The sequence below is a fragment of the Pogoniulus pusillus genome, chromosome 24, assembly GCF_015220805.1.
Source record: "Pogoniulus pusillus isolate bPogPus1 chromosome 24, bPogPus1.pri, whole genome shotgun sequence".
Taxonomy (NCBI): domain Eukaryota; kingdom Metazoa; phylum Chordata; class Aves; order Piciformes; family Lybiidae; genus Pogoniulus; species Pogoniulus pusillus.
In genome coordinates, this window is record NC_087287.1 from 2,024,718 (window position 1) to 2,046,183 (window position 21,466).

The 21,466-nt window shown below is 44.4% G+C and overlaps 1 protein-coding gene across 2 annotated transcripts in view; it reads left to right on the plus strand.

Moving 5' to 3' along the window:
• The window catches only part of PRMT3 (protein arginine methyltransferase 3), a 124,142-nt gene that overhangs the window by 72,654 nt on the left and 30,022 nt on the right, over nt 1–21,466 (plus strand). The window contains exons 6-12 of one of the 2 annotated variants that reach the window (XM_064163055.1): nt 1,266–1,419; nt 3,941–4,082; nt 6,946–7,011; nt 9,025–9,146; nt 12,255–12,354; nt 18,996–19,022; nt 19,715–19,793. In XM_064163055.1, the coding sequence (XP_064019125.1) occupies nt 1,266–1,419; nt 3,941–4,082; nt 6,946–7,011; nt 9,025–9,146; nt 12,255–12,354; nt 18,996–19,022; nt 19,715–19,793 (690 nt within the window). The remainder of the gene's footprint in view (nt 1–1,265; nt 1,420–3,940; nt 4,083–6,945; nt 7,012–9,024; nt 9,147–12,254; nt 12,355–18,995; nt 19,023–19,714; nt 19,794–21,466) is intronic. The other variant, XM_064163053.1, reaches the window with a different exon arrangement.

Here is a 21,466-nt window from a genome sequence, read left to right on the forward strand (position 1 = left end):
CCTGCTGCTTTAATGGTTCTAGTGATCAGTGCAAGCAGCCTTAGTTCATCTCCTGTGATAGTCCCTCAGATGGTCATTCTGAGGGCATTCAGTTTGGCTTTTGAACTTATTTTTGCTGCCCGTGATCCTCTTATTTTCTTCCTGTTGTGCATCTTTCTTTGACCTTTGTGTGGTCTGGAATGCAGTCTTGCCCTTTTGTGAGCAGGCCCTGCTGCATAGTAACTGAAATAGTCCCAGGGGCTAAATAGTCACTCTTCCATTCCTCTTTTATTGTGGGTTTTTTAGGGGAGTCTTTTGCCCACTAAGCTGACAGTAGCTCCTAACTATATCCACAACTACTGCAGCACCATTTGTAATCTGCTACCAGCTGCTGAAATCACCAGTTGAATTTACAAGGAGTTGAATGTTGTGCTTATGGATATGGTTTAAGGTGAATCTTGCAGAGTGGGGTAATAGGTTGGGCTTGGTGATCCTGAGGGGCTTTGCCAAATTGGTATTTCTGTGATTTCTGTGAATGGGACATGATAGTGAGTCTGGGTTTTGGTAGTGAAAAAGCAGTATTTCACCTAGATTCATTATGCTTAGGCTGCTTTGAGTTTTATGTGTTTAGAAGCTTTCTAAAAGCCAGGGGAATTGGTTTGGAATTTGTGAGTTAGTGTCTAATTATTAAGACTTTTTAAACATTTCTACCTTATTTTGTCTCTACCAGCCCTTTTGGCCTCACAGTGTAACTTGAAAAATAGGGGCCAGGTTTGTAGTGTGGTTAATTGCAGAGTAAATGGGATGTATTAAATAATCAGTAATCAAACACTGCTGTTTAAAGAAGCCTGAATTCTGGATTTATTTGCTTTGTTAACTTAAAGCTTGGCTCTTTCCAGTGAGGGTGGTGAGACACTGGCACAGGTTGCCGGGGAGGCTGTGGATGCCCACTCCCTGAAGGTGTTCAAGACCAGGTTAAATGAGGCCTTGAGCAGCCTTGTGTAGTGAAAGGTGTCCCTGCCCATGGCAGGGGCATTGGAACTGGATGAGCTTTAAGGCCTCTTCTGACCCAACCCATTCTCTGATTCTAGCATACTTGCTTTCACTTAAGTGTCTTGGTTTCCATCTAGTCCTATGAAATTCAGTGGTGCTTCTTGTGAAACAGGTTGCTGTTACAAGTCATCTAAGCACAGAAATAGCATCACTGAGAAGATTGTATGTTTATGAGCTGCTGTGAAGCAACATGTGACACTGTGACACTGGATTTTTTCTCCTCATCTCATCAGATATAGAAGATCTTTGTGAGCCTGCAAGTGTTTTGCTGTGTAACGGTTTGAACGAGTCTGGGATGCTCCTTGAACAGCTAAAACATGCAGAACACAGAGCAAGACTTGCAGAAGCAGCCTTGGCTAGAGCACAAGATGATCTTCAGAAAATGAAGTAAGGGCTTAAACTGAATTTCTGGGTGTTTTTGTTTGATGTGGTTTAGGTGAGATAAGATGTTCATGTTCAAAGACCTGTGGGAATTTGAGTAAGTGCTAGAATGCAACTGAAGTATAAGTCATAACTTGTGCTGGGTATGTAGGCCTGACTTTTATAAGCACACAGCCCAGAAACACAAATTTTGCTTTAGACCATTCTTCGTATTTCAGTTTCTTTTCCATGAGTCTTTTAGAGATGAATTTAAACACTGATGCCCCACATCCCTGTCTTTATTCATAGCAGAGGTGTTCAAGTCTTCCAGTCGTCCTTGTTGCTCTCTGTTGGACTCTCTCCATCAGATCTCTGTCTCTCTTGAACTGAGAAGCCTGAAACTGGACACAGTATTCCAGGTGTAGTCTCACTGGGGCAGAGCAGAGGGGCAGGAAAACCTCCCTAGACCTGCAGGACCCACTTTGCCTAATGCACCGCAGGATGCTGTTGGCCTTTTTGCCTGCAAGGGCACACTGCTGTCCCATGGAGGACTTGCTCTCTGCTAGGACTCCAGGGTCTTTATCCATGGAGCTGCTTTCCAGCAGGATGACTCCTGCTTTGTATTGGTGCTTGTTGTTACTCCTCCCCAGGCACAGGACTCTGCATCTGTGCTTATTCAACTTCACGAGGTTCCCCTTTGCCCAGCTCTCAGCATCCAGATCTCACTGGATGTCAGCACAGCCTGACAGGGGTGTCAGCCTCACCCCCAGTTTTGTGTCATCATCAGACATGCTAAGAGTCCATTTAATCCTCTCATTCAGGTCATTGATGAAGATACTGAACAGAACTGGACTCAGTACTGATCCCTGGGGTCCTTGGTGGTTTTTTTAGTTAAAAAGAGAGGAGGACAAGTTCTGAATCCATAGGCTGGAGGAACTATTGGCTGAATCCATTTTAAAGGCAGTTAAACTTGGGCTTAAATCTTACAAAATGCTAACTGTGCTTAATGATATGCCATAGAACCTTCTTTTGCAGGTTTAGTTGTTTGTCATTTTGCTCTTTATCCAACAGTAAGGCAAAGGCAAACTACCATGGTAAAGAGCAGCAATGAAAACAAGATCTGGACTGTGCCTGTATGTCAGCAAGTGTAGGAAGTTTTGGTCACTGGGACACTGCTAATACAATCTCCCTTGCCACTTTCTCTTCCCCATCCAAACTAGTGTAGTAGGGGAGCATGTGGTGCATCAGGACTGAGCTAGTACTTTTGGGTTCGTTGCTCTGTAAGGGTGTCACTGGTAATGAGATGTTACCTACAGCTCTTATACATTAAGCTTCTATATTAGAAAGTGTGAGCACTGTTAAAGGTGAGCTCTGGCTGCTGTGGAGTGGTCCAGGATGCAGGTTTTCTTGAGTTGGGCATGTAGGCCTTGGAGGAACATTGGCTGGCTGAAGCATGTTTGCTTTTTCAGTTCATTATAGGTGTAGTAGGAACTGTTTGCTTGTCACTGTTGTTTTTGTGGTAAACATCTTAATTTGTGTATTTTGTCATCAAAACTGCTGGGATCACAGGCATACAGGATGTTAGGGGTTGGAAGGGACACAAAGAGATCATCGAGTCCAACCCCCCTGCCAGAGCAGGACCGTACAATCTAGATCAGGTCACACAGGAACACATCCAGACAGGCCTTGAAAGTCTCCGGAGAAGGAGACTCCACAGCCTCTCTGGGCAGCCTGTGCCAGTGCTGTGTGGCCCTTACAGTCAAGAAGTTCCCCCTTGTGTTGAGCTGGAACCTCCTGTGCTGCAGCTTCCATCCATTGCTCCTTGTCCTATCCCAGGGAGCAGTGAGCAGAGCCTGTCCCCCCCTCCTGGCCCCCAGCCCTCAGGTATTTTGAAGCATTTATTAAATCCCCTCCCAGTCTTCTCCAGACTAAAAATCCCCACATCAGTGAGAAATGAGCATGCATATCAGGAGTGGAAGGCCATGGAGGAGAAAAAATAAGCAGCATGAAAGCAAAGTAATAAATAGAATTTAAGCCCCGGTATGTTTCCACCCAAATGCTTTCTTTCTCTAGTGCTCCAGCCCTCCACTAGCCCTGCAGTGCTCTGCACTTCGTAGTTCAGAGGATCACAGGATGTTAGGGGTTGGAAGTGACCTCCATAGATCCTCGAGTCCAAACCTCTTGTGTTGAGGCTGCCTCTCTGTCACACAGCCTGAGACACGTCTTGCTTGCAGCACTGTGCTGCTGTCTTTGTCCCAGGGAGTGCAAAAGAAAGAAGTCCTCTTTCAAAACAGAACTAGGTCCCGAGTTTGTCGCTGCTGCCGTTCGCGGCTCCTCGCAGGAGGCTGCTGGCTGCAGAACGGTGGTGCAGGGGGCTGGAGGAGCCGGCAGAGGGAGGTTGTGCACACTTCAGGCTGGTCCCATTGTTGTCCTAGCGCTGGTGCAGCCTGGCTTCCTCATCTCTTTGTAGCCCCTTTCTCCCCCCAGCCCCCCTGCTTTCCCTGGTCCCATAAAGCTGTCTCAAGGGTGTGTTTCAAACTGATTGCAGACAGTTTGCCCAGGATTTTGTGCTGAAGGCAGATGTGGGGAGCAGCTCGTCAGCCGGCGCCATTGCGGACCTTCGGGAGGATGAGGATGGCGTTTACTTCAGCTCCTACGGGCATTATGGGATACACGAAGAGATGCTAAAGGTTAGAAAGTCAGCTCGGCTGCATCTTGGTAGGACTGAAGAGAAGAGATGGAATGAAGTGGGCTGTGTGCCCATAAATATACTGCAGAGCAGCTGCATTTTTAACCCCTGCTGTACGTGAGCGTTTTTCCCTAGGAGCTAGGCTGGGAGAGCTTTCACTTGCTTTGTGGGGAGCATTAGGAGCATAAAATCATATACAGATATGCTGGAACATATATTAAAGTCTGGGTACCACAACCTTACCTTGCCAAAAGCAGCATTTTCCCAGGTGCTTCAAAGAGAAAGGATAAAACGTGGTACAGACAGCAAATGTTTTTCATTAGTTTACATTTTCCTACCCATTGAAATTTGCAATATTGTGGCTTCCTTTTGCCCTAAAGACACTGAAGTTGTTGATATTTGTGCAGTGTATTGGTAGCATGACACTGAACAGCTAGAAAAATCATAGCTTCCATTGATATGATAAAAGAACTCTTCAGAAGCAAACCTGCCTCTGCCCTTTTAACTTGCCAAAAAAACAAACCCCAACGACTTACTAACTGGCAGGCAAATCAAAATCTCTTCATGCTTCCTAGAAAGTATCACAGCTGTGAAAGACAAAAACATTTTTGTTACCTTAAGGCACGAGTGAAAATTCCTGCCTCGTGTAAGATAGAATACAGAGTTGCAAAGTGACTTTGTCCATGCAGGTATATCTAAATCACGGTAGCATGTAGAGTTTTCTGCTTTGCAGATCATTTACACACATGAATTTGTGTTAAAAATAGTACAAGGCTGATAAAAATAGTATGAGTGTATTAAAAATAGTATGAGAGTGAGGTTAATATTAAAGGAAGGGGTGGTGGTGGTGCAGAAGTCAAGAGATGTCTGCAGAAGAACGCACAGAGAAAGATGGTTTTGCTCTTGAGGATAAATAGAAATGATAGAAGCTTGGTTCTGCAGTTGTGTGAAGCTGTCACAGGCTAGAGGACGAGGAAGCTTTTCTCTTTGCTAATCAAGTTTGTAGGATTATACATCTCTGCACATGGAAATTGGGATAGAATTGTATTTTGTTGGCTTGAGGCACATTTGTCAGTATGTATTTTAGGAAGACTTTTGACGTTCCAAGTGTAGGAAACCAATTGCCTTTTACCACCTGCATTGAATTTATTCCTAGATGCTAGGAATTATTATTATAATCCCTTCTCTATTTTTTTTTAAAGCCTGATAGGGGTAGGATGGAGTTTCAAATGAGTGAGTTTTGCTGCAGTTTCTTCAGAGATAAGGGATGTGTGGTGTTGCTTTACCAAATGGTTTGTGTTTTCCTTCCTCTCTCTGCTTCCCCAAGAATTTCTTGACTCTCACCTTAATACATTTCCTTACCATTTTTTTTATTGCAAACCAACCAAACAAAAGCATTGCACTGAAATGGGAAGTGGGAGAAAGGAATTGATGAATAAGGGGACCTGAAGTGAATGATAGTGCTCTACTCGAGCAGCAGTGCGTGGAGTGGAGGCAGCAGTGAGAATTGTATTGATTGAGTTGGGGCAGTGCTGAGGCAGTGTGAGTGGGCAGGGTGGAAGGCTGCTTTCCAGCTGACTGCCTCCTCCATTGATGCTGAGCATTCTGATTTTTGTTTGATGATTTTATTTTTCCTTGGTTATTTCAGTAAATCTTATTACATACTGCAGCAGAGGTGAAGTACTAAAAATAGTTGCTCTGACTAGAACGTAGGTAAACCAATATGGATTGAAAGAGATCTTTCTCTTTTTTTTTTCCATCTCAATTATGTATAACTTTAAAAGTACCATTCTCTGTAATGATCCTTAATGCCCCTCTGGGACTTGTGTGTGTGATTAAATTGAATTTAAACATAGATTTTAGGGTTTTCAAGCCTCAAAATAATTTTTTGTCTCCAGAATGTTTATGGGCAGGTTCATGGTCTCTGCTGCTGCTCTTGTTCTAATAAAACAGACTTTGTTGTCTTTCACTGGAGAAAATTTTGGTAGCTACTCTGTTGCTTGTAAAAATCTTGCCTGCCACAGTAGCAAAATAGCAATTTAAATATACACAGTTGGATTTTATGCCTCAGGATTATTTATGGCTTTGTGCTAGATAAAAATGACTTAATTTTTCTTTTGCTTTGTTCTGACATTTGAACTGCAGCAGCAATTCCAGAACCTATACTTGCCTGTCAGTTTGTGTACCTGCTGATGCATGTTAAGAGAATCAGTGTTGTGATAGCTTACCTTGCTGGTGGATTGAGCTATGCTGCTAGCTCTCACACACTGAGGTACTATAAATATTTAGTCATATGCTAGAGAACAGTCCAGCTTCTCAGGTCATGTTATATTACAGTTGAGTTTGTTTATTTTATCGGGCTTGGATAGAATGGCCTCTGCAGCTTCAGTTACTAGCTTGTCATTAGAGATTTTCATGTCTGCAGTCTGTTTGGAACTAGAAAAGGTTAATGTGATCCTTAACTCTTTTAGAAGCAATCTGTGTGGCACAGGAGAGACAGAAAGCAAAATAATACAGATGGCTTCTATAGGCTGAAGGCCCAGATTCTTGCCACAGTTATCTAAAGTTGATGCATTATTGTTACTCTGTGGTAAAGTGGCATTAAGGACTTTTAAACATCCAACTGCATCAGGTCAGGAAACTAATTTCTTCTCTGTGCTGTGGAGGCTCCGCCAACTTCATTTGCAAAGGCAAAGTCTTAAGCGAATATTGTATGCAAAAAGTCGTGGCGGCAGAGCCTTTCTAAGTGCAGTAGCCACAAAAGATCTGGAGGCAGAGTTAAGAAGGCAAGTTTTTCTCCTTTTCTGAACAACGTGCTCTACCTAACCAGGAAAATGAACACGTTTTTGTTCTGGAAATCCTAGGATAAAGTGCGCACAGAGAGCTATCGGGACTTCATCTATCAAAATCCACATATCTTCAAGGACAAGGTGGGTGAAGCAGCTCAGAAAAGGCAATCGTTTCTCTGCTGTATTTTCTCTCCAACGGTAGAAATCCTTCAGGTTGGCTCCTTTGGGGAGGGAGTATCGCACAGACAAGGCTTGATTTAACGTGCTCTGGCTTTATGAGGTGGTGGAGTGCTGCTGAACTGCTGGAGGGTGCAAAGTGCTGATAACAGAAGTGCTGATCACTGTTGTCATTGTTCTGTGTGCCACGCTGAGATGTTCATTAATTATGTTGGTGGGCTTAAGTTGAGCCTTTGTCTATTCTGTTAAGCAGAGTCTCTCTTAGATGACCTCTTTACCTGAGTTTAAGGGAATTTCAGTTTGTGCTTGGTATGGTAAAAGAATCCTAGAAGCACTGTGTGAGTAGAGCTGGGCGAATTCATGCACAGCTGATGGATTGAATTAGTGCTGTTCAGATTCCCCAGACTAGGTTATTAGTGAGGGACTTGAAGTCAGGAGCTAGCATGTCACTTGCAGGGAGGAGAGGCTGCACTGACTTGGGCAGAATGGTTTAAGTTGGAAGGGACTTTGCAGATCATCTCCAGTTCCAGCCCTGCATGGCTGGCAGGAACAGACACCTTCCACTAGACCAAGTCATTCAAGGCCTTGTCCAACCTGGCCTTGAACATACACAGGGAGGGGGCATTCTGTTCCAGTGTCTCACCACATTCACTCTAAAGAGTTTCTTAATACCCAGTCTAAATCTCCCCTCCTCAAGCCTAAAGCCATTGCCCCTCAACCTATCACTATAAATACTTGTGAAAAGTCCCTTCCTACTTAAAGTTCATTGATGGAGTTGATGTAGTGGGCCAAATTACCTGGCCTCCTGTGTTTCTCAATTTGGAGTCATTTTTTCCTGTTAGTAAAAGCTGAATCCCAGGTCTGATCAGACTGCAGAGAAGGATGTGGTGCTGCAGTGTTTTGTGGTGTAGTCACATTGCCAGCCCACATACTCCAGATCGCTGGTGCGAGGCCATATGTGATCACGGCGAGAGTACTTCAGCTGTAGATCCTTGTCCTTAGGCTAAGTGGTGATCATTCTGCTTGTCTTTCCATTCCCCACATGTGTTCCAGCTTGTATATTTTCTCTCCTGTGCCTTTTTCTCCATCCTTTTCCCCTGCCTAAGGCTAGATGGGTTCCATCTGGGTTTGTAAGTGACCAGGGCAGCTGTCCAAAGTGGTGCCTGTTGTGATTTTTTTCCAGGTTGTGGTGATTGCTCTCTTTCATGCCACTGTGCATCAAGATCGTTCTCTCACAGAGCTTTATTTCTGGCTCTGACTTCCAGCCTTCCTGGCTCAGCTCTTTGGTTAACTGCCATGGGTAAAGCTTTAGAATAGATGATGGGGGGGGGGGAAGATTTCAGCAGCTGTGAGAACTCTAAATTTTTTACTTCCTATTCCTGCAAGGCCAAGTGCAGGGTCCTACACTTTAGCCACAACAACCCCAAGCAGCGCTACAGGCTGGGGACAGAGGCTGAGAGCAGCTGGCAGAGAGGGACCTGGAGGTGCTGGTAGATAGTAGCTGAACATGAGGCAGCAGTGTGCCCAGGTGGCCAAGACAGACAACAGCAGAAACAGTATGGCCAGCAGGACAAGGGAGGTTATTCTGCCCCTGGCCTCAACACTGCTGAGGCCACACCTTTAGTCCTGTGTCCAGTTCTGGGTCACTCAATCCAAAGGTTATGTCATGAACGCTTAAGCAGCATCTTCACTTTTGGAGCACTTACTGCAAGAAAGACTTCCTCTGGAGCAGATCCAGAGCAGGACAGCCAAGCTGGTGAAAGATCTGGAAAATAGATGTTATGAGCTTTTGCTTCAGTAAAAGGTAGCAGGCAGCGCAGAGAGAGAACTGCAGTTTGACTTGGGTATGTTAGATCCTAATGGTCAGTCGTGATCTTACTGTTGGAATACGGTGTCTCACTGATGTAGAAGGATGTCTGGAGGAACTGCAGCAAGGGGAATCAGATGTTTATTTTTACCTCCATTCATCTGTTTCAGGTGGTTTTGGATGTCGGCTGCGGAACTGGAATACTCTCCATGTTCGCTGCCAAAGCAGGCGCAAGGAAAGTGATTGGAGTTGACCAGTCTGAAATTATCTATCAAGCCATGGACATCATTAGGTAGGAAAAGGTCCAAGAAAAGCAGGGTGAATTCTTCTGTACAAACTTCCTAACCTGCTGGTGTGAGTTAACAATCACCTAGAACAAGGAGAAAGGCTTTGCTGCAGGAGCACACTGCTGCCTTCTGTTCAGCTTGTTCACAGGCCCCTTGCCAGGACAGGCTGAAGAGCAGTGAGCAGAGCTGGTTTCTGACCAGCAGGAACCAGCTTGCAATGTTTCATGGGGTCATTCCAGCCAAGGTGCAGGTCTTTTACTGCCTCTCTGAGGTTCTTCTCAGCCTGTATCAGCAGTCTGAGGTCCCTCTAAATAGCAGCTCTATACTCTAGCTTGTCAGCTACTCCCCTTGAATTCAACATCATCTGCAGACTTACTGAGGTCACTAGAAAAGGTGTTAACTGGTATCAGAACTAGCACTGAACCTTGAGGGACACCCAAGCTGATACCCAGCTACAAGTTAGACTTTGTACTCCTTATTTCACCTCTTTGAACCTCATGGTCTGGACGGCTTTCCACCCATCTGGTTCATTTATCCCCTCCACATGTTGGTAGTATACCTATAGAGGGTATTAAGAGAGTGTGAGTGTATGGGAAGATGAAGCAATGGCATCTGAAGGATTAAAAATTACTTTATAGCATGAAGTAGGGGAAGAGGGAATATGGACTGTTGATAGCTGAGGTGTGTAGGTTTTCTTGTTTTGGTTGTTCTTGTAAAAGCAACTGTGTTCAGGAAAACCCAGGTAGGTACGAAGAAATCTGAGAGTGACAGTTTTTATGCAAGCATAAGTCAGAATTAAGGTTGTCTAGGCAGAATTTTTAGGTTAGATACAACTTTTCACTCTGGAGATGCAACACTGCCCACTTGGATGCTGTAAAATGACTGTAATAAAGAATTGCCTGTTTAAAAAAGGTACTGTATCAAGCATTCCAGAATCACAGACCTTAGATTGGAAAAGGCCATCAGGATCATCGAGTCCAATCATTAGTTTCAACCATTAGGTGCAACTGGAAAGCCTTTATGGTACAAGAACCTGTTCTGTAAAAAGAGTTTTTGCCAGGAGCCTTCGACATCTTCAGAGTGCTTACAAATATGAAATAGTGTTCTCTTGCTCATGTACTAGATGGCAAACTTAGGTTGTTCATACCTTTGAGCAAGTGCAGGGAAAGTCCTTTACGTGTGATTTATACCTAGAGGGGGATAGGACTATCAGCCAGCACTTTGCCTTTGGTGAGGAGAAGGGAAGGCCTTGAAGAGAAAGTAGCCAACAGAACTCCTGAGTGATGAATTGCCACTTGAAGAATGTAGTGAACCCTCAGTAAGGCTACACGTTTATAGATACCTTCTGCTAGAAAAGGTTCAATTCACTTTAAAGTCTTCAGCTGACATCAAAACAATTTATATTTGTCTTGTTAAACCTCCTTTTCCTAAAGGAATAAAGCTGACCAACTTGAAATGGAGTAACAAATTCCTATTGGAATACTAAACAACTCTGTGTAGGTTAAAAGCAGCTGCAGCTGTATGCAGCCACCTGTGATTCCAAGTGGGTGCTCATGAACTTGGCCCTCCTAGAATTTGAGTTGGTGTCTGCTGTGCTAATAGCTAGAAACAGTACAAATCATGTATTTAAGTAGGGTAAGTGGCCTGAGTGACATGATTCCTTCCACTGTCAACTTATGGTTCACTAAATGTTTGCCTGTTACTGGGAATAGCTGCCCATAAAATTCCTAGTGCAGTGAACAACATGATTTTTGCCATCCATCATTGCTATGCTAGACTAGAAAGTTGAAGCAGGCTTCCTGAATAGCATTTCAGCAGCTTTGCCTAGGATGTGTAAACTGTACTGGCTTGTCTGGGGTTTTTCTGCCTTAGAAATGAGATCAAGTGTGTAATAAATCAGTCATTTTCCTCTCTTTTGTTTAAAATCATCTCCCTTTATGTGGTCATTTCAGAAGTTTTCCTTCGATCTCTTTTTGTCCTTCTTAAAATACTGATGTTGGTGCTTGCTCTTCAGCATTTAATTTCTCACTTTGAACTTCTGGGTTTACTTCTCTTTACAGCATTAAATATGCTAATAGTGATGAACTGCTACTCTTCCAACAGAGGACTGTTGTGTGTATTTAATTGATCTCCCCAGCAGCCCACATGTTCAAGCAGCCCTTTGACCCTTTCCTTTCCCTCTCTTCATTCTGATCATTCTCCCATTGTGTTTCAGATTGCATTTTTAATGTGGTTACTGGTCTGCATTGACAGCCAGGCTGAATGTCGGAGTAAGATATCAGGAAGAGGAGGGAAAGGGCAGAGATAAGAACTGCAGTGGAAAGATGAATGTTTTTGGTGGGAGGGAATACTTCTCTGCTCTCTGTAAGCAGAGCTCTTGTATGTGATAATGCTAAGTGCAAGAAAGACTAGAAAGAGGAGAAATAAATTCCAAGAATGTATGTGTTTGGTAATTTCACTGTCACCAACCCTGCAGTCACATCCAGTGCCCTCCTCCTTACACATTACTTACGTAGGAGGTAATCCCTGATTACTGCAGTTAGTAGACACTACAGATGATGTGGGTCGCAATCTCAGTGGGAAGGATGCCTTCATTGTGGAATAACTCCAGTCCTGGTCTAGAGGCAATGTTTATTCTCAGTGACTTTGCAGCTAGTTTTGTTAAATAAGAAGCCAAGTTGTGCAAAACAGCCCCGTGAGGAGGTTAATTTCCACTGCTGTCCTGGTGCGATGAGTGGGCTCTAATCGCTTATGCTACAGGGTTGGAGGAGGAGAACCAGGAGCAAGCAAGTCCAAGTCAAAAGGAATGTCATTTGAAACTGTCCTCATCTCTGTTTTCCTGGTTTCTGAGCCTTAACATGTTTGCATGCACAGCATGTTGCAGCTATATGCATCTACTCTCTGCCATCCTTGTCCAGCACTTGATCTGTTGCAGTTTTCGGCCCTTAAGGAGCATTCCCTCTGAAACAGGGGAAGGGGAATATTACATTTTAGTGCTTTGATTAAAAAGGTACTTGGGAGGGGAGGAGAGAAATACAAAGCAGTCATCAGTATGTCACTTGACAGCATAGATCGGAAGTAAAGAACTAATTTGTGTTTGTTTTGGCTTACAGATTAAATAAACTGGAAAACATAATTACATTAGTCAAAGGAAGAATTGAAGAAGTAGATCTGCCTTTGGAAAAAGTGGATGTAATTATATCTGAGTGGATGGTAAGGTGCATGAATCTTCCTTTCAAGACATAGTTATTTTCCTTAAAAAAACAAACCAAAACTTGTTTAATTTGAAAAACTATTCTCTAAGTGATGCTGGTTCAAGCAAAATTCCATCGTGCTTACCACAGTGCTTTTGGCCAAAATGGGAGTGACAGTCCTGGTTGTGGTACTCAGATGTGACTACTGCTTCCTCTTGTCTGCAGTCTTTTAAGGTTCATAGAATGGTTTAGGTTGGAAGGGATCTTGAAGATCATCCAAGTCAATCCTCCCTGCCATGGGCAGGGCCTGTGTATCCTAGCCTGGAACACCTCCAGGGAGGCAGAAATCCGCAGCTTCCTGGGGCAGCCTGTTCCATTGTCTCCCCAACCTCACTGTCAAGAATGTATTCCTGATCTCCAGTTTAAATCTACCCTCCTCAAGCTTAAAGCTGTTGTTCCTTGTCCTGTCACTACAGACCTTTTTACAAAGTCACTCCCAAGATCTCCTGTGACACCTTCAGGTACTGGAAGGCTGCTCTAAGGTCTTCCTAGAGCCTGATTTTCTCCAGGCTGAACAGCCCCATCTATTGCAGCCTGTGCCCATAGGGGAGGTTCTCTAGCCCTGTGATCATCTTAGTGGCCTCCTCTGGATGTGCTCCAGCAGCTCCATGTCACTCTTATTCTGGAGTGCTGCAGGTGGGATCTCAACAGAGCAGAGGGGCAGAATCCCCTCCCGGTCCTGCTGCTCTCCCTGCTTTGGATGCAGCCCAGCACACAGCTGCATTTCCAGCTCTTGTTGAGTTCATGATCAGTTGACACCCCCAACTCCTCCTCCTTGAGACTGCTCTAGAGCCATTCCTTGCCCAGCCTCTGTTTGTGATGTGTTGTCTAAGTACAGCTGAGCTGGCTGGGTACAGCATTAAGCTGCTGTTACATAGTTAGCAGGTAGAGCTACAGAGGTACTCCATTGCTCAGGTGAAAGTAATGGAGGAATGTTGCATTAGTCATCCAGCTAGGTCATTCTGATGAGTAAAACACCTTTAGTCTCCAGAGACAGCTAAGGACAGCCATGAGGTGAGGTATATGCTCACTGGAAATCTGCTAGTGTTCATTGCAGGTTTCTTTTAGTGTGGGGTATAAGTAAGTGATTATAAAAGTACGTAGTAAAGATGATGACCAGCAGGAAATGCAGAGTGTAAATGGAGCATTTCTTGCAATCTCTTGGATTTCAGCTCTGGGCCTTCCGTTAGTGTGCTGGCTGGTGACTGTTGCACAGTTGTATTTGCTACCTGCCATTGATCCTAATAAACAAATCAATGTGACAAGACCCAGTGCCAACCTGAACTTCATAGCATCTAAGTAAGTCTATGCCCTGCCAAAAATGTAGTAGGAAGCTTCCCTTAAGCCTTTTTTGGTGCTATTTAGTCTCCTCGTACCACAGACCTGCAAAAAGCACTTCCAAATAGATTTTCTTCATGCTATTTCCCACTGGTTAGACTTAAAAGATGTTTTGTCTTGTCCTTCACATTCAAGATTAGTGATGAGAACTTACATTCAGAGTTACTGGTTTGTTTGGCCTAAGTTTCTGTGCTTTGGTTTGGTTGGGTTTTTTGGTTGGGGTTTGTTTTGTGGTTGGTTTATTTCCAAACTGTGTCTTTTCTGCTTAACCATCCAAGGGTAAGTTCACTGTGGATCCATGCATATCTAACTGGTTTCTAGGTAGAGGTGGGAATAAATCATTTGGTTTGGGTTTTTTTTGGGGTGTTTTTTTTTCATTTAACATCAAGTTGTCCAGGGAGTTGAAAATGGACCAGAGGTTTTCCATCAGTACTATAATGACCATTGCTTGAAGCATGAGCTTAATGTAGTGCTGAGATCACTAGCTTCAAACAAAGGATTTAAGCCATTGGTGTGAAATAGTGGTTTAAAAATAGTGTGTTATGGTTGGTGATTTCTGACAGTATAGGGACTTCACTGGGAGTTTAATTATAGTTCTTTCAGGGAAGCTTCTGATGAGTTACTTAATACATGCACCAAGAATAATGTACTCCAGGTCACATTGCTCATTCTGGAACCCAAGATTTGATCTTAAGAGCATCTTGGGCACTTAAGATCTTAAGTGATGCTGTAAATCAGTGCCTCTGAGGTGAGGGGGAAGGATTTTGAAAAGCAGCAGCTCCTGAGCTTGGGTGTCCATGCTGCCCGTTTGTGTGCTAATTTAGCTTTTAATGTCTTAATTATCTGGCCCTGTGCATTGCCCTTAATTAGGTGTTCTAACTATTGCAGAGCCTTAGCGCTTTTATAGGTCGCTGCAATACAGAGATAAAGAGGACAATGCTGTGGGAGTAAGATGGATAGCTGGACAGGGTGCATGCTGTTCCAGCACTGTCCAGAAAGGAACATTGTGTTGCTTAGATGCAAATGGAGATTCTTCTTTGTCTGGCTTTCTCCTGTGAATTTGCTTTTCCTTTTCCTTCCTTGCGTGATGCTGACTGCTGTGAAATGTTTGTTACTAATGTGAATCTCAGTGCTTGTAAATATTGGAGAGCAAAAGGAATCCAATATGTAAGTTTTCAGCTCTTTTGATTTAGAGAGTCAGTGCAGATTGGAAGGAAAATTGCAGTGGGAACAGTGTTTTTCCTTTGTAACACTGTTTAGGAAGCAAGTTTCTTTCACACCAGTCCTTTTTTGGGGCTACAGATCTGTTTTCCTTAGGGCTGGGCTGTGTTTAAGACCAGTATGCTATAAGCTTACAGCTGTGTGTAGAGCATCATTGTGATGGTTTGGAAGTTACCTGCCCCCTGACACGATGAATTCACCCAAACTAGACTCAGGCAGCTGGAAGTTAAGGAATGAAGCTTTGCATTCCCAGCTCAGCACAATATACAAGCAGAGATTTACAATACATTACAAGTATTCACAGCTGTATACAGCAATAGAGCAGTTAAAAGTGATACAGAAACACAACAGCCCTCCCAGAAATCAGTGCCTAGGAGGGCTCCCAACCACCCTGCCACCTTCTTTCCACCCATTTACTTTATCCCAGAGTCTGCCTTATGTGCAAGGTGAGTTTGGAGGACTGGCAAAGAGGGTTAGAAGCAGAATGATTAGTTGGGTTATGCAGATTCAAGTCAAAGACAAACAGACTCCAACAGATAGACACTGTCTTACCTGTCTTTGTGTCCTTGTTTCATACATCTCAGCAACCTAAGAAAAGCCTGGATGAGGCACTTAGTGCCATGATCTAGTTGATTTGAGAGGGCTAGGTGATAGGCTGGACTGGATGAGGTTGGAGGTCTCCAAAACTTAAGTAGTGTTGTTTTCTGGAATGTTCTTACCTAGTTGCAGCATGTGTGTGCAGATTTGTGGGTTTTTTTCCTGTGGGTAAGTTTTTCCTTCCTCCTTTAGCTAAGACTATAAAGCCAGGGGCTGAGAATTTTATTAACTTGGAAAAATATCTGCATTTCTCCCCCTGTAAGGGAGACAATTGTCTGAGGTGGTTGTCTGCAGTACAGTGTGTTCCCAAACTGCTGTTTTATGCAGTGCTTTGTGCTACTGAGTGTGCTGAGTTTTACACAAGGAGAAGCTGGGAAGGAGACAGACTCCATTAAAATAATCCAGTACTCCTGTCTCTTAGTCACAGCATTGCTCAAGTAGTTGCTGCTTTTTTTTTCCCCTCTCCTTTTTTATTATATAATTTGGAAGTAATAGCAAGAAGGGCTGTGAGTGGCAGGTACTCAGGCTCCAGTCCAACCCCCCTGCCACAGCAGGATCTCCTATACCAGATCACACAGAAACACATCCAGGTGGGTTTTGAATAACTCCAGAGAGGGGGAATCCACAACCCCCCTGGGCAGCCTGTTCCAGGGCTCTGTCACCCTCACAGGGAAAACATCCCTCATGTTTACATGAAACTTCCTATGCTTCAGGTTCTACACATTGCCCCTTGTGCTGTCATCAGGCATCACCCAGCAGAGCCTGGCTCCAGCCTCCTGACACTCACTCTGCACACACTGATAAACATTAATGAAGTCACCCCTCAGTCTCCTCTTCAAGCTAAAGACCCGCAGCTCCATAAGTCCTCATAATGGAGATGTTCCATTCCCTTCATCATCTTCATGGCTCTGCCCTGGACTCTCTTAAGCAGCTAGCAGTAGTAGCTGTAGTTCTAGAGTGATTTGCCATTGGAATGGGCTGCCCAGGGAGGTGGTGGAGTTGCCATCCTGGAGGTGTTCAAGAAAGGACTGGATGAGGCACTTAGTGCCACGGTCTGGTTGATTGTTCAGGGCTGGATGATAGGTTGGACTGTGTGAACTTGGAGCTCTCTTCCAGCCTGGTTGCTTCTGTGATTCTATTCCTGTCCAAACCTGCTCATATGTGTGTCTGCTGCTAGCTGGGGAGCAACCATCTCATTTCACCTTTGCAAATACAGCAAGAAGGAACTTCATGTTGGTTTGGAGGAAGAAGTGGCCAGATTTGCTTTTATGTGTCTTAGCTTAGCCACAAGCCAATTGCAATGTTAATATGCAGTGCACAGCTTTGTATCCTGGAGATCCCTTTGCAGTAATTAATTTTAAGGATGCTAATGCACACTAAAGACAAAAGCAAAGCCCTGAACCTTCTTGGGGTGGAATCAGGAGTGCCCCAGAGCATCACGGGGAGGAGACATCAGGTATAATTCTCTTTCCAGACGGCACCCCTACAGGTGAGGCAGCAGCCTGTGAAATTACATTCTAAATTACACTACAGATGAGCAAAGCCTTCAGTGGGAGTAATAAATGACTTGATTCAGTACCACTGACGCTTTATGTAACTTAGAGCAGCGCTGTAATGAGCTGGGGGGAAGAGAGAATCCAGCGCTGGGGGAGAACCAGCAGTGCCAGAGTGGAAGGGAGAGGGAAAGGAGAGCGAAGGGAATTTCACTGTGCTTCTCCTGAGACAGTGTGACTTCCAGCTGTGCTGCTTGCACTGGGCTGCCAGATGTTCTAGGTGCTGGGCTGACAAATGGGGAGCACCTAGTGTCACTGAGACTCCTTGGTTGGACCAAAGAGGTGGTGGAATCACCAAGAAACATATGGACATGACACTTAGGGACATGGTTTCATGCCTGTGGTGGTGTTGGGCTGATGGTTGGGCAAGATGATCTCAGAGGTCTTTTCCAACTAAAACAATTCTGTGGTCCTGTGTTAGGTAGGAAGAATTAAATGAAGAGTTGAGCCATTAAAATGCCACTTTGTAAGTTACTGACCAGCCCTACGATATGTCCTGGAGGTCACATTTAAAATGCTGTGGAGGAACCTCATTTTCAGTGAATGTGGGAGAAGTTTTATGACCTGAACAAGTTCTATTTTTAAAACTGCAAGAGTAAGATGAAGCAAAAAAAAAGCTCTGGTTCCATTTTATGCTTTTGGCTTGCTGTAGGCATTAAATCATCTCTGCCTGATGCACTTGGAGCTCGTGGCCACCTCAGCTGTTCTGCAAAGCTCACCAAAAATCACACTGCTCACAAAGCTGTAGTCTTCATTTGGGCACTTAGTTAAAGACTTGACAGGGTGAAAGTGAAAGAAGGAAAGTGTCCAGTAGGACACTGTCCTATCACCAGCAGTTCTGAACTTGAAGCATGTTTTGTTCCAAGACTGAAATAAAGATCTAAGATGGCATCAATGTGGTGGCCTTAGCAGTGGGATGCTGTCTGGCTGCCTTCAGTAGTATGGCATTTGTGACTTGGAGAGGGAAAATTAAAGGTAGTGATCTCTGTGACTGTCCAAGTTAGGGAGGGTGTAAGAAAGGTGAAGGGGAAAAAATATCTTCGCTTTTTCTGGGGGTGTAGAGAAGAGAAGGCTCCAAGGGGGACATTAGGGCTGCCTTCCAGTACCTGAAGGGATCTACAGGAAGGCTGAAGAGAGACTTTTCATCAGCGTGTCTAGAGACAGGGCAAGGGGGAATGGTTCGAAGCTGAGGGAGAGTAAGTTCAGACAGGATCTTAGGAAAAATTTGTTCAGTAGAAGGGTGGTGAGGTTCTGGAATAGGCTGCACAGGAAGGCTGTGGCTGCCTCCTCCCTGGGGGAGTTCAAGACCAGGTTGGATGAAGCCTTGAGCAGTTGAGTCTAGCTGAGAGATGTCCCTGCCCATGGTGAGGAGGTTGGAATGGATGATCTCTGAGGTCTTTTCCAACCTAAGCTATTCCATGAGTCACAGGTTACTGCTGACTGCTCTTACAGGACTGCAGGTCTAGAGCCTAGAGTGGAAGTTGTCTTCCTTGTTCTTTCTTAGTGGCAATCGATGTATAAATCAAGCCAGATGGCTGAAATGTGTTTTGAGCAGAAGGAGAATTAGGACACTAAGTGAAAATCCAAACCTTAACGCTGCTATGATTTGTCTTAATCGATTTGATGTCCTACGAAGGTGTAGGTGGATGAAATGTGTTACAGCACCCAATAAGAGCAAGGATTATGCTCAGACTCGGAAGATAGGAAGTGTGTAAAATCAGTAAATCAACTGGAAAACAAAGGGCTGTTCATCTCTTGGAGCATCTGCAGTTTAATTGAAGTAGTTGGGAATTCCAGTGTAAATACACCAAAATGCACATTGTCTGTAACACTGCAGGGGGGGTTGTATCTTGCAAATGTTTAATGAAGGAATTGTTTTTTCCTGCTGCAGAAGTTGGCTGTCTCAGTGATGTTTGCAGTAAGTTATCCTATAGCCATTTGATTAACCTGCTGTGAGATTAATCCCATCACCAAAAAAAAAGCTCCACAAATCTTGTTCTGGTTTTATCCTGTGATCTTTTCAAATTCAGGTGCTGCTAAATGATGCAGGACTATCTAGAGAAACTCTGCCTTTGATATATGGTTTGTTTCCAACTGTCTTAATGAACACTGCCCAAGCTGAAGGCAGTGGAACATCTCCCTGTGAGGCCAGGCTGAGGGAGCTTGAAGCAGAAGAGCCTGAGGGCTGCCCTCATTGCTGCTGATAAAGATGTGCAGGGCAGTGTCCGGAGGATGCAGCCAGGCTCTGCTCAGGGATGTCCAGTGACAGGACAAGGGGCACTGAGGACAAGCTGGACCATAGGAGGTGCTATGAGAACAGAAGAGAAAACTTCTTCCCTGTGAGGGTGCTGGAGCCCTGGAGCAGGCTGCCCAAAGAGTCTCCTCTCTGTGGAGTCTCCTCTGGAGACATTCAAATCCCAGCTGGTTGTGTTTCTGTGTGACCTGCCCTGGGTGATCCTGGGCTGGCAGAGGGGTTGGGCTTGGATGGTCTATGGAGGTCCCTTCTAAAGCCTAAATTCTGTGATTCTATGCTGATAAAGTCTATCTGTAGGTTGATGAAACAGACCACAGAAGCAGCATAACAATTTCTCAATCCTTTCCTATAACCAGGGTTATTTCCTTCTCTTCGAGTCCATGCTGGATTCTGTCATCTATGCAAAGGACAAGTACCTGGCAGAGGGAGGCTCAGGTTGGTGTGCATAATTCTTCTAATAAATTTAGCTCTGGGGGGGAACTAAATGAATTTGGAGACTTAGAATAAGCTATGCATGGGTGAGAAAGTTGCCCGTCTAAATGAAAAATGTTTCCATTAGTCTGAGCTTCGAGGCATTAATTTACTCTGTGGGTAAGAGAAGAACATTAGGTGGGGGATCAAGGTCTCCAGTTAATGGTGGTTTTAAGAATAGAGGGGGGTTATTTATTTTTAAGTACAGTCTAAATTTTCCCTCCCTACTTCTTTCCACTTCTATGGGCATTTGTTTTCCTCCTTCAAAATCCCAGCTTCTGCCTCACTACAAATAGTTCTGCTCTGTGAGATATGATAGTGAGGAAGCTGATGTGAAATAGAGAAGTGGTTAGGGTATTTTCCTCCCAGAGGGAAGCTGGGCTGGGAGAAGGTAGTTTCAAACACAAGAAGCCCCGTGAAATAACTGCTGGAATGACACTGTTGCTGTTCAGCTTATTGACGCTGCCCTGGTGGAAGCAGACACTGTATTTTTGTCGTGGTTGAAGGGTAGGGAAGGGGCAGAGCAAAAGGTTTTACTTGGAAGTAGAATTCTTTCTGTCCTTTTAAGTAGCCTAGATAGTGTCGTCTTAAGCGGTGTTTAAATGCCTGTAAATACCTCTTGAGCTCATGTGATGCACTTTCTGCATGTGCTTTGTTCCTTGCTCTTAATTCCTTTGTCACTCTTGTATTTCATATTGACCTTTTCAATCGTAATCATCAGTCTGGGTTTTTCTTTTCCCTTTTGTGCTAACCATGCACATAGTTAGTTTCACTACACTGACTTAATGATTGGATTAATGACTGTGTAACAGCGCTCACTGCAGCGCTCCCCTTCGCAGCGAGCTTTTGTGTGCTGCAGAGTGCAGGAGAAGAAAGAGAGCTAATGCCATTGTTCAACCTTTGGCCACCAAGCTGCATTTGCAAGCAAAAGGTTTCTGTTTGTACGTTTAAAACACGTTTAGGAACTGCTTAAGGTCAGAGTGAGAGCTTTTGTTGTTGTCAGTAGCGTGGAGTAGCCCAGCCCGATCTGGAAGGCGCTGTGGTGTGCTCTGTGCAGACGCATGCCGAGAATTTCAGGGGGGCAGTGGAATTCATTCAGTCTGGGGGCATCTCCTGGAATGGCAGAGAATCACTTTTCTTTAGTTACTACTTCCAAAGCCTTTGAAAAGGGCCAGAAATATGTGACGAAGTTCTTCATAGAATGAGTGATTTGCCATTGGAATGGGCTGCCCCAGGAGGTGGTGGAGTCACCAGAGGTGTTCAGGAGGAGGCTGGATCAGGCAGTTAGTGCCATGGTTTAATTCATTAGAAGGTTGGACTCGATGATCTCCGAAGTCTTTTCCAACCTGGTTAATTCTGTGACCTCTGAGCTGCACTGATGCCACCTTCTTTATTTGTGATGTTGGTATGTTTGGTATTGGCTTGTGCCTCCCAAAGCTTGAGAGACAGGATATTCTGCAGTACACTTTGCCTTTGTGGCCTGAGAATGCTTTTGGGTCCTTACTGTACTCTTCCCAAAGCAATGTACAGTGACTGCTTGGTGTGGCCAGCTTTATATATGGAAAGCTGTTCCCTCAGGCTGCCTGCAGTTAACTGCTCTTCTGCCAGCTCCTACCACAGGTAGGCTGTGCCTAAGA